The 13,848-nt window shown below is 44.2% G+C and overlaps 1 protein-coding gene across 2 annotated transcripts in view; it reads right to left on the bottom strand.

Moving 5' to 3' along the window:
* Positions 1-13,848, bottom strand: part of LOC126272054 (SH2 domain-containing protein 3C) — a 950,261-nt gene that overhangs the window by 581,050 nt on the left and 355,363 nt on the right. For both annotated transcript variants that reach the window (XM_049974570.1, XM_049974571.1), the window contains exon 3: positions 5,225-5,336. In XM_049974570.1, the coding sequence (XP_049830527.1) occupies positions 5,225-5,336 (112 nt within the window). The remainder of the gene's footprint in view (positions 1-5,224; positions 5,337-13,848) is intronic.

The raw sequence follows: 13,848 nt of genomic DNA, 5'->3' as shown, positions 1-13,848 counted from the left end.
CTCTGGTAAATTCAGAGGATATTTATGATATCTGCTGTGTCGACAGCGACGTATTTTTTATGTTACATATATAGCTCGAACATTTTAAGCAGAATTTATTTCCCGCGCTGTTTTTGAACTGTTTTACGGGTCCATATTTCACTGCAAAACACGAATCACCTTCACATATTTTCACTGCACATACGAACAGCAAGACCACACACGATCGTGACTGGCCAGACAGAGAAAGCGCCACTCCACTGAGATTTCAAACAATAACTACACGTGTTAAATATTTAAAACGGGGATTAGTAAAAACAGTGAAAACTCTGAATGCTTTAGCGTAATTCACTGTGTCGTTCACGATAGAATAACAACGAAATAACTGATAGACACGTGGGGCGTATTTCCAGTGGCCTCTCGACATGTTGTGTAAGTCCACTGCACCCGACGGCAAATCGGTGAGCGAGCTGAGTTGGTATGTGTTTACACCAGCCTTACACTTGACGATGCAAAAAGTATAGCAGCATAGAACAAGAGACACAAAAATGGCTTCCAAAGGCATTCCTACAGGAGCCTTTTTAGCATGGTGATCAGCTTCCTTTCACGTTGGTGGAAGATACAGGGATGTTAGCTGGTCAATACAGACCAAACACAGGTGTTTTTCCCCTTCAGATGTATTTACTGGAACTAAATATACAAGTTATCGATTTAAAAATACAATAGTTTCATCTCAGGCGCCTTGGTACCAATCGAGATGTGCTAACTTGACAACGAGCGAACTGGCGTGGTCGTAAGACAAGAGGGATCCCATACAAGAGGACGGGGGTTCAAATACCCGTGCACAGATCCAGATTTAGGTCTTCCGCGACTTCATTAGGTCGCTTAAGATGAATGCCGGCATCGTTTCTTTGAAAAGGACTCCGTTGAACTCCTTTCCCAACTTGTCCTACTCGGAGCTTGAGCTTCGTCCCTTATGATCTTATTCTCGCCGGGACGCTAAACCTTAACCTTCGTTACTTCTTACCTTTCGTCCTTTCTTATCTTATGCCGCATGAATCCGGTGTAAACATTCCCAATCTCAGTTTAACAACTCTTTTAAAAACAACATAATCGTAAAACTACTGGATAACCATGAGTTAACCTGTCTACATCTTAGCGATGGACTCTTTCCGTTTTATCAGATCGCCTGACGATAAAGCTATCCAATTAACACCGTAGAAAATTCGTATTGTATTGAGATCCTCTCAACAGGGACTTTCGGACTCCTGCTGAAGGTGTTTCAGTGTTACTGGATGCCACTTCGAAGATTTACGTGTTCTTAACCTACTACGGTAATTCTACCGGGGAAATTGGACCTAAAGTCTCATGCGCAATCCGAACCATATACCGATCCAAACACTAATAAATATACTTGAAGTAAAATTTAAAAGAATCGTCTTTGGTCATTGCGTTGTAAGCGTTACTGTATACTTGTGTATTTCTTTAAAGCGACAGATAAGTATCCTGCAAGGGATAGGCGAACATCTGGAAGCGACAGACCCTAGGCATTGCGAAAAAGCTACTGTCTGCATATATTCACTTCCAGGGTCCTCAGTGCTCGTTTCTGAACTTCATCGGAGATGCGCCCACATACGATTCGGAATTCGCACTTGTCCGTTCTGTGGACTCGGTAACAAGTGCTCGAAGAAGTCATTCCTCTGTTACACGTAGGAGCTTCTCGACTGAAACATGTGGACTGCAAGCTGTTCAAGGAATATTGCTTTAATCGATGAACACAGCTTAACGAATCGTTTGCATATAATCACATCGCCAGGAAATTTCACAAGTGAAATGACATGTTAATCCCAAATGTGTGGTTCATTGTAGCGTTCTACAACTCTAATGTAGCACTAATGTAACACTTCCAACTGCCCACTCAGGAAACGTTTCCATCACAACGTCACAATACATCAATTCTGAAGTTTCGAATTCGTGTGGACAGGAAGTAGAATATTATCCCAGTTATTCGCAACAGCAACGAATGAAGTGTAGATACGATGCAACTCTAACACATTACACAAAGCGCGACACTTAAACTGTTTCGTGGCGGATATCGCATGGACGTCACGGCCACGAAAGCACGATTAAGCTAAGGTTCCTACAAAGCAGACGTGAATGTTCATACCACGTAGTTCTGCAGGCTCGCAGAGAAACACAGAAGTTACGGACCAGAAGTAGCTCGTGGTTTCCATACTGGGGAAGGCTGCGACATTTAGCGATCAGAACTTACCTACGCTGCAGATCAGTCTGTCACCACAACCAAGATTTCAGGAATTGGGGGGTGGGGGGGTGGGGGGGGGGAGCAGCATCACACACTAGCCAGATGTTTTCAGGGGGGGGGGGGGCGAGGGCAAGTTCACACACCAAATTTTTACATACAACGGAACTACATACATATGACGGCGGCACTATACACAGCCCAGTATTCGCCTAACGAGTAGCCCCCGGCCACGTAATGCTAGTTAACATGTTGCAAGTTGAACCTACTAATTCATCTTATTGCACGGTGGTGTGACACATCGTGTACCCACAGTTTTGAAGACGCTCGCGTTGGTCGAGTCAATCATAAAGAAAAAGTTACACGTGACTTGTGGTTGTTCCACAACTTTAATTTCTAACGGTCGCTGTTCCCCTAAAGGCAAATGCCTGCGCACACATTCACTGTACTGTAAAAAACTGCTCACTGTGTCAGCAAATGTGACATTGTAAATCATGAAATGCGTTACATGCGTTTTGCTAATATTCTAATTTAAAATGAAATCGCAGTTAGCTGAAACCGCATCTTATAAAAAAAATGAGTCTGATTTGGATTCAGTATCAAGAACACGAGAATAAGGTATCACCTAAAAAAATATTTTAAATAAATATTCAGTTTCCTCTTTCTGCGTTTTCCCAGCTGTAAGTGACGCAACCGTCTCGGTACACCAGCTTTTATAAGTTTTGTATATTTGCGTGTACCAATTTCATTTGCAAATAATTACAGCAAATGTGGACAGCTCTGGTGAATCGCCGTGGTATTATTCTTTCACAGAAGAGATGTAGAAAGTCGAGCAGTCACGGTCTGCTCTGGTACTTGTCTAAGTTGTCAAATAGTACAGAGTGACAATTACTGAACTGTACGAAAAAACGTAAATTAGTAACAAAGTACGGAGTGCACAGACTGTATTCAGCGTGTAAACGTCACTACAGGTATTCGGATTTAGGTTATGATATGCTCCATACGCCTGCCATCATGGGCGATGAACCGGTGCAGACGAATATCGAAATTCTGCATGACCCGCTGAAGTGTCGGAACATCGAAGCTGTCGATGACCTCCTGAATGGCTGTTTTCAGCTCAGCAAAGATTTTGGGTTTGTTGCCGCATACCTTGTCTGTAATATAGCCCCACAAAATGGTATTACACTTATTCAGATCCGGAGAACATGGCGGCAATCGAGGTCCATGCCTCTGGTCTCTTGGCATCCCAGAGCGAGAATGCGGTCCCCAGAGAGCTCCTCAAGAACATCAGACACTCTCCTGCCTCGGTAGGGTAGAGCTCCATCTTGCATGAACCACATCTTGTCGAAATCAAGGTCACTTTGCACAATGAAATCATCTTCCTAAATCTTCACCTACCGTTCGTTAGTCACCGTGCCAGCAAGAAATATCGCACCGATTATGCCGTGACAGGACATTACACACCACAAAGTCACCCGTTGAGGGTTAAGAGACTTCTCGATCGCGAAATGTGGGTTCTCAGTCTCCAAAATGCGCCAACTTTGCTTATTGATGAACCCATCCAAACGAAAGTAGGCTTCATCGCTAAACCAAACCATGCATATCATACTAATTCCCATCGTGCAACGCGGCCAACTGTTCAGTTTGAACGTCCTAACGCAAACCGTTCAGAAGTTATGACGATTTTATTTTATATAGTTCTATAATTGAAACTTCCTGGCCGGAGCGAGACTCAAACTCAGGACCTTTGCCTTTCACGGGCAAATGCTCTACCAATTGAGATATCCAAGCACGACTCACGCCCCTTCCTCACAGCTTTCATTCCGCCAGTACCTCGCCTCCTACCTTCCAAACTTCACAGAAGATTGTAAGGCAACAGGGGATAATATGGAGCTCTTTCATGTAGTTAATAATTTAAATTTAAAGCGCAGCAGCAGAGATAATATGCTGGGCAAAATAGACCGGAAAATACTTGTTTTGTGTTTGATGGGCGCTGTAGTTCCGTTGCATAGTGTTTTGGTTTTCCTTTAATTGCAACGAATTATAAAGGTGTGGTGATAAATGTGTAAAATTTTATAACGTAATTAGATTTAAGTATTTAAATCTTACAAAACATTGTAAATTAATTGTGGCCATGTTTATGGATTATTTTGACTAATGTAGTGTCATGTGACCCAACTCAGGATTGTGGATATGAGCGGGAAAATCGGGTCTTTGGTCGTTGTCCGTTGTGGTGGCAAGTTGGAAGTGGCAAAGTGCTGCGAGTGCAAGCATGTACGGCAGTGTATGCGAAGGAACAAAGTGAAAGTGTGTGGGTGTGAGACAAACAGTGTACGAATTGCACCGATTATTATTTGTACAGATCGAACTTATTTGTGACCTTAAAAATGCATGGCCATAGAGTTAAAGTGCTTCTTTTGAATAAATAAGTTTCAATCTGAACATGTATAATTCAATTCACTGTTGTTGAAAAGCTAGCCAATATATGACTCAATAACAGGGGCGCAAATGCAACCGTTCACTACAAACCCCCTTTACAGATGAGCAACGTGAAAAATAGGTAGTGAACGAGCCCGAGTTCAGTTGCAAGCTCTCCTGAGAACCTTGCAGAACTAGCACTCCTGGAAGAAAGGATATTGCGCAGACATGGCTTTGCCACAGCCTGGGGCATGTTTCCAGAATGAAATTTTCACCCTGCAGCGGAGTGTGCGCTGATATGAAACTTCCTGGCAGATTAAAACTGTGTGCTGGAGCGTTACTCGAACTCAGGACCTTTCGCGGGCAAGTGTGAAAGGCAAAGGTCCTGAGTTCGAGTCTCGCTCCAGCACACAGTTTTAATCTGCCAGGAAGTTTCATATCAGCGCTCACTCCACTACAGAGTGAAAATTTCGTTTTAGTTCAACAATTGTCACCCTGTAATTACAGCATGTGATGCGGAACTCAGTGTACTGTACTAGGGCTGCGGTACTGTACTGCGGTACTCACTCTTCTCGTACTTGGCCCGCAGCGCCACCAGGCTGGAGACGATCCGGGCGCGGTGCGCCGAGTTCTTCACGCCCAGGTCCCTGATGTCCTCCTCAGAAAACGTCAGCAGGTCCTGCGCAAAAGCAACAAAACAAACCTCTTCAGTACGTTACCACACGAAACAAATAACACGCGTATCCGAGCCGTGCTGGGATTCGAACTGTGTACCGGTCTCATTCCGACTCCCGTGGTCTACTGTCAGCCACCTGAACGGCGTGTTTTGCTGGCGGTGTTCCCATATAAAAATGGCGGCTCTGGTTCAAATGGCTCTGAGCACTATGGGACTTAACATATATGGTCATCAGTCCCCTAGAACTTAGCACTACTTAAACCTAACTAAACTAAGGACATCACACAACACCCAGTCATCACGAGGCAGAGAAAATCCCTGACCTTGCCGGGAACTGAACCCAGGAAGGCGGCTCTGGTTCCAGGGTCCATGTGACGAACAGTATTAATGTAACAGTAAGTCTTGCACTCCTCTGCAGATTGATACCTTCTTTCTGGAATATCTTATCACGAAACGAAAAGTTTTTTCCTGTAACTATGTCTCTGGGGGAAATTTTTAAAGAATGTGAAATGACACTATCAGAGGAGAATATACACTACTGGCCATTAAAATTGCTCCAGCACGAAGATGACGTGCTACAGACGCGAAATTTAACCGACAGGATGAAGATGCTGTGACAGGCAAATGATAAGCTTTCAAGAGCATTCACACAAGGTCGGCGCTGGTGGCGACACGTACAACGTGCTGACATGAGGAAAGTTTCCAACCGATTTCTTATACACAAACAGCAGTTCACCGGTGTTAAATGCGTACCATCACGTTTCCTACTTTGATAAAGGTCGGATTGTAGCCTATCGCGATTGCCATTTATCCTATCGCGACACTGCTGCTCGCGTTGGTGGAGATCCAATGACTGTTAGCAGAATATGGAATAGATAGGTTCAGGATGGTAATACGGAACACCGTGCTGGATCCCAACTGCCTCGTATCACTAGCAGTCTAGATGACAGGCATTTTATCCGCATAGCTGTAACGGATCGTGCAGCCACGTCTCGATCCCTGAGTCAACAGATGGGGACGTTTGCAAGACAACAACCATCTGCACGAACAGTTCGACGACGTTTACAGCAGCATGGACTATCAATTCGGAGACCATGGTTGCGGTTACCCTTGACGCTGCATCACAGACAGGAGCGCCTGCGATGGTGTACTCAACGATGAACCAAGGTGCACGAATGGCAAACGTCATTTTTTCGGATGAATCCAGGTTCTGTTTACAGAATCATGATGGTCGCATCCGTGTTTGGCGACATCACGGTGAACGCACGTTGGAAGCGTGTATTTGTCATCGCCATACAGGCGCAGCACCTGGCGTGATGGTATGGGGTGCCATTGGTTACACGTCTCGGTCGCCTGTTTTTCGCATTGACGGCAGTCTGAAAAGTGGACGTTACATTTCAGATGTATTACGACCCGTGGCTCTACCCTTCATTCGATCCATGCAAAACCCTACATTTTAGCACGATAATGCACGACCGCATGTTACAGGTCCTGTACGGGCCTTTCTGGATACAGAAAATGTTACACTGCTGCCCTGGCCAGCACATTCTCCAGATCTCTCACCAATTGAAAGCGTCTGGTCAATGGTGGCCGAGCAACTGGCTCGTCACAATACGCCAGTCACTACTCTTGATGAACTGTGGTATCGTGTTGAAGCTGCATGGGCAGGTGTAGCAGTACACGCCATCCAATTTCTGTTTGACTCAATGCCCAGGCATATCAAGGCCGTTATTACGGCTAGAGGTGGTTGTTCTGGGTACTGACTTCTCAGGATCTATGCACCCAAATTGCGTGAAAATGTAATAACATGTCAGTTGTAGTGTAATATATTTGTCCAATGAATACCCGTTTATCATGTGCATTTCTTCTTGGTGTAGCAACTTTAATGGTCTGCAGTTTAATTAATGGAACTTATTGTAAAAGGCACTACAATAGTAAACATAATTCTGAATACGTAAGTGACACAACAGGTTAATTATTTTTATCACTTCCGTTACGATACTACCTACGGCTACGATAAAGATTTAGATACGAATTATCGAAGTTCGGGGACAAATGTTGAACAATAAATAGATATTAATAAAACTCTAGTAAGAAACAGTGACGAAATTTTACAAAAACGATGGGAATTCCAATACTGATAAATGGAAGCGAATTATGGGTCACGTGCAGACAACAGAGAAATATCTACACCATCAGCAATGTTGTTTGACGAGAAGAGCTTGTGAAAGATCAGACAGAATTAGAAATAGTGATGCCAGAAATGATCTCTGTATCTTTAGGCTTAGAAAGGAAAATGAATTTGATAAAGGAAACTGGATTGTAGAAGAATGGAGAACGAGAGACTGTTTCTCAAAATAAGAAACTAGAAATTCAGAAGGTGAAAAGATCTCGAATAATAGAGGTAACGGTGCATATTGTAATAGGCATATTCCTGTTACTTGAAGTGAAGAAAAAAAAAGAAAAAAAAAGATTTCAGTTATTACGAACTTCGAGCATGCCGGAGTACCTTGGGTGAGCAACTTCAGTTAATAAGTAGAACGAAAAACCAGTCCAAGTTGCAAATTTTTAGTTTTTATTCCTTGGATGACTAGTTTCGGGCCGAGATCCATTTCCAAATCATCATAGCAAAGTATAAAACGGCATTTCCGAGTTTGTTATGATGATATGAAAGTTGATCTCGGCCCGAATCTAGTCATCGAATGAATAAAAAGCAAAAATTTGCAATTTGGACTGGTTTTTCGTTCTACTTCAGTTATTGTCTCATTAGATTAAATCAACAAATGTGACGTATTCAGTTCCTTTGCATGAACTGGTTTAAATTGGATAACGAGCTTTACACTTGTCAGCAATACCATCATTCCAGAATTAATTTTCACTCTACGGCGGAGCGTGCGATGATTTGCAACTTCCTCGCAGCTTAAATCTGTGTACCTGTCTAAGACTCGAACCTGAGACCTTTTGCTTTTCGTGGGCAATTTCTACCGACTGAGCTACCAGAGCACGGCCGACTACCCGCCCCCACAGCTTTACTTCAGCCAGTACCTCGTCTAAAAAATTGGTCTGTGCACTATGGGACTTAACATATGAGGTCATCTGTCCCCTAGAACTTAGAACTACTTAAACCTAACTAACCTAAGGACATCACACTCATCCATGCCCGAGGCAGGATTCGAACTGCGACCGTAGCAGTCGCGCGGTTCCGGACTGAAGCGCCTAGAACTGCTCGGCCACCGCGGCCGGTGTACCTCGTCTCCTACCTTCCAAACTTCACAGAAGCTCTCCTGAATACCTTGCGCGACTAGCACTCATGGAACAAAGGTTATTGCGGAGAAGAGCGCACACTCAGCTGCAGAGCTGAGTGAAAATTCATCTCGGAGACATACCCCAGGCTGTGGGTAAAGCATGTATCTGCAATGCACTTCCTTCCATGAGCGTTTGTCACGCAAGCTATGCAGGAGAACGTCCGTGGAGTTTGGTGGGTAGGAGATGAGGTACTGGAGGAAGTACATCTGTGAGGACGAGACTTGAGTCCTGCCTGTGAAAGACAAGTGTCCCAGGTTCTAGTTTCGGTCTGGCTTACAGTTTTAATCTACATCTACATGACATCTACATGACTACTCTGCAATTCACATTTAAGTGCTTGGCAGAGGGTTCATCGAACCACAATCATACTATCTCTCTACTATTCCACTCCCGAACAGCGAGCGGGAAAAACGAACACCTAAACCTTTCTGTTCGAGCTCTGATTTCTCTTATTTCATTTTGATGATCATTCCTACCTATGTAGGTTGGGCTCAACAAAATATTTTCGCATTCGGAAGAGAAAGTTGGTGACTGAAATTTCGCAAAAAGGTCTCGCCGCGACGAAAAACGTCTATGCTGTAATGACTTCCATCCCAACTCGTGTATCAGATCTGCCACACTCTCTCCCCTATAACGCGATAATAAAAAACGAGCTGCCCTTTTTTGCACCCTTTGGATGTCCTCCGTCAATCCCACCTGGTAAGGATCCCACACCGCGCAGCAATATTCTAACAGAGGACGAACGAGTGTAGTGTAAGCTGTCTCTTTAGTGGACTTGTTGCATCTTCTAAGTGTCCTGCCAATGAAACGCAACCTTTGCCTCGCCTTCCCCAAAATATTATCTATGTGGTCCTTCCAACTGAAGTTGTTCGTAATTTTAACACCCAGGTACTTAGTTGAATTGACAGCATTGAGAATTGTACTATTTATCGAGTAATCGAATTCCAACGGATTTCTTTTGGAACTCATGTGGATCATCTCACACTTTTCGTTATTTAGCGTCAACTGCCACCTGACACATCGTACAGCAATCTTTTCTAAATCGCTTTGCAGCTGATACTGGTCTTCGGATGACCTTACTAGACGGTAAATTACAGCATCATCTGCGAACAGTCTAAGAGAACTGCTCAGATTGTCACCCAGGTCATTTATATAGATCAGGAACAGTAGAGGTCCCAGGACGCTTCCCTGGGGAGCACCTGATATCACTTCAGTTTTACTCGATGATTTGCCGTCTATTACTACGAACTGCGACCTTCCTGACAGGAAATCACGAATCCAGTCGCACAACTGGGACGATACCCCATAGCTCCGCAGCTTGATTAGAAGTCGCTTGTGAGGAACGGTGTCAAAAGCTTTCCGGAAATCTAGAAATACGGAATCAACTTGAGATCCCCTGTCGATAGCGGCCATTACTTCGTGCGAATAAAGAGCTAGCTGCGTTGCACAAGAGCGATGTTTTCTGAAGCCATGCTGATTACGTGTCAATAGATCGTTCCCTTCGAGGTGATTCATAATGTTTGATTATAGTATATGCTCCAAAACCCTACTGCAAACCGACGTCAATGATATAGGTCTGTAGTTAAATGGATTACTCCTACTACCCTTCTTGAACACTGGTGCGACCTGCGCAATTTTCCAATCTGTAGGTACAGATCTATCGCTGAGCGAGCGGTTGTATATGAGTGCTAAGTAGGGAGCTATAGTATCAGCGTAATCTGAAAGGAACCTAATCGGTATACAATCTGGACCTGAAGACTTGCCCGTATCAAGCGATTTGAGTTGCTTCGCAACCCCTAAGGTATCTACTTCTAAGAAACTCATGCTAGCAGATGTTGGTGTTTCAAATTCTGGAATATTCCATTCGTCTTCCCTGGTGAAGGAATTTCGGAAAACTGCGTTCAATAACTCCGCTTTAGCAGCACAGTCGTCGATAACAGTACCATCGGCACTGCGCAGCGAAGGTATTGACTGCGTCTTGCAGCTTGTGTACTTTACATACGACCAGAATTTCTTCGGATTTTCTACCAAATTTCGAGACAATGTTTGGTTGTGGAACCTATTAAAGGCATCTCGCATCGAAGTACGTGCCAAATTTCTCGCGTCTGTAAATTTTAGCCCATCTTCGGGATTTCGCGTTCTTCTGAACTTCGCATGCTTTTTCCGTTGCCTCTGCAACAGCGTTCGGACCTTTTTTGTGTACCACGGGGGATCCGTTCCATCTCTTACCAATTTATGAGGTATGAATCTCTCAATTGCTGTTGCTACTATATCTTTGAATTTGAGCCACATCTCGTCTACATTCGCATAGTCAGTTCGGAAGGAATGGAAATTGTCTTTTAGGAAGGCTTCTAGTGGCACTTTATCCGCTTTTTTAAATAAAATTATTTTGCGTTTGTTTCTGATGGATTTGGAAGAAATGGTATTGAGCCTAGCTACAATGACCTTGTGATCACTAATCCCTGTATCAGTCATGATGCTCTCTATCAGCTCTGGATTGTTTGTGGCCAAGAGGTCAAGTGTGTTTTCGCAACCATTTACAATTCGCGTGGGTTCGTGGACTAACTGCTCGAAATAATTTTCGGAGAATGCATTTAGGACAATCTCGGAAGACGTTTTCTGCCTACCACCGGTTTTGAACAAGTATTTTTGCCAACATACCGAGGGTAGGTTGAAGTCCCCACCAACTATAACAGTATGAGTGGGGTATTTATTTGTTACGAGACTCAAACTTTCTCTGAACTGTTCCGCAACTGTATCATCGGAGTCTGGGGGTCGATAGAAGGAGCCAATTATTAACTTAATTCGGCTGTTAAGTATAACCTCCACCCACACCAATTCGCACGGAGTATCTACTTCGACTTCACTACAAGATAAACCACTACTGACAGACACAAACACTCCACCACCAATTCTGCCTAATCTATCTTTCCTGAACACCGTCTGAGACTTCGTAAAAATTTCTGCAGAACTTATTTCAGGCTTTAGCCAGCTTTCTGTACCTATAACGATATCAGCTTCCTTGCTTTCTATTAGCGCTTGAAGCTCAGGGACTTTTCCAGCGCAACTACAACAATTTACAACTATAATTCCGACTGTTCCTTGATCCAAGCACGTCCTGTAATTGCCCAGCACCCTTTGACATTGCAGCCCATCCCGCACTTTCCCGAGGCCTTCTAACCTAAAAAACCGCCCAGTCCACGCCACACAGCCTCCGCTACCCGTGTAGCCGCCAGCTGAGTGTAGTGAACTCCTGACCTATTCAGCGGAACCCGAAACCCCACCACCCTATGGCGCAAGTCAAGGAATCTGCAGCCAATACGGTCGCAAAACCGTCTGAGCCTCTGATTCAGACCCTCCACCCGGCTCTGCACCAAAGGTCCGCAGTCAGTTCTGTCAACGATGCTGCAGATGGTGAGCTCTGCCTTCATCTCGTAAGCAAGACCGGCAGCCTTCACCAAATCAGATAGCCGCTGGAATCCAGAGAGAATTTCCTCAGATCCAAAGCGACACACGTCATTAGTGCCGACATGTGCCACCACCTGCAGCTAGTTGCACCCTGTGCTCTTCATGGCATCCGGAAGGACCCTTTCCACATCAGGAATGACTCCTCCCGGAATGCACACGGAGTGCACACTGGATTTCTTCCCCTCCTTAGCCGCCGTATCCCTAAGGGGCCCCATTACGCGCCTAACATTGGAGCTCCTAATTACCAGTAAGCCCACCCTCTGCGATTGCCCGGACCTTGAAGGCTGAGAATGATCCTCTGAAACAGGACAGGCAGCTGCATCTGGCTCAACCAGAAACAGTGCCTGAAACCGGTTTGTCAGATGCACCGGGGAGGCTTTCTGATCAGCCTCCGGGGACGCCTTTCGCTGCCTGCCACGCCTTGGAACGACCTCCCAATCAACCACAGGCGAGGGCTCAGCCCCACTGCGGGCAGCAACCGGGGCAACCACAGCGGCAGACCGATCTGGGGACAGACGGGACGAGGTTGACATCCCCGTGATACCCGAGTCCGGCTTCCCACAGTGGTGCCCATTGGCAACAGCCTCAAGCTGCGCGACCGAAGTCAGCGCCGATTGCAGCTGTGAGCCAGGAAGTTTCATTAGCATAATCCTTGTCTCATATAGTTGTGATGCACCTTAACAGATTTCAGTGAAATACGTGAAAATTGATAAAAATAATTAGTTGAAGTTCTAATTTGTTTCAGTAAATATGTCAAAACAAATAATATAACATCGTAAGAGGTAATTATGAATAACTGTTCTAACTATTATTATTAACTGTTTTATGCGAATTAGTCCATTTAAGACAGTAAAAAAATACTTAGAAACGTTGACTGGACATCCCCTGTGGCCATATTTCTTTTATCGTTTTGGGGTGAACTTATTTTTTTTTCAGACCAAGCTGCCTCTGTCCTTTTTCAGTTTTTCCTAATGTCGGCGTGTTACTGCTAAACTTAAAATAAAAAAAAAGTTCCTGTTCTTGCTATCTTCGGGTATAGCTCCTACTAATTTTATATCAATTTGTGTTTCCCTACCCTATTTCATGATTTGCGTTTTGCTTTACGTTTATTTTATACAGTTGAACGATTCTGCTTCTAAGTCTCTCTGGTTTCACTCTTTTGATATAGCTACAAAAATTTAATTTGTGAGTTCTAAGATGGCTGTGTCTTTCTGTCTGCTGGCTGTTTCTTGGCGCCAACTGCTTCAGAAATATTAATTTTGAACGGGGAGGCCGATATCGAAAACATTCTCTTTCTTCGACGCTTCCGAAGTCTGTTTTCCTGTTGGAGATGAGTGTTTCTGAAGCATAAGGACATTCTGGTTTAATCAAGGAATTGTAATGTTTCTGTTTAGGGATGCACTTCTTGTTGTAAATATTTTGTTTGAGACAGTATTCTGCTCTCATTTTTGAAATATATTTCGTATTATTGAATTATCGTTATTATTATTATTTACACATCAAAAAAATTACATATATCGCCTAGCCAGGAGGCACAGTAATAAGATACTGGATTCACATTCGGGAGAACGACGGTTTGAATCCCCGTCCTGATTTCTTGGTTTAGGTTTTCCATGGTTTCCTTAAACTGCTCAAACAGATACACGGATGCTTGCTTTGAAACAGCATAGCCGACGTTCTTGTCCACCATTCCTGAATCCGAAGTTATGAGCAGTCTCCACGGAGAACGACAATACGCCCT

Source organism: Schistocerca gregaria, chromosome 5 (genome assembly GCF_023897955.1).
Source record: "Schistocerca gregaria isolate iqSchGreg1 chromosome 5, iqSchGreg1.2, whole genome shotgun sequence".
In the NCBI taxonomy this organism is placed as follows: Eukaryota; Metazoa; Arthropoda; class Insecta; order Orthoptera; family Acrididae; genus Schistocerca; species Schistocerca gregaria.
The sequence above is the reverse complement of the archived record's forward strand: the minus strand, read 5'-3'. Positions and strand labels throughout refer to the sequence as shown.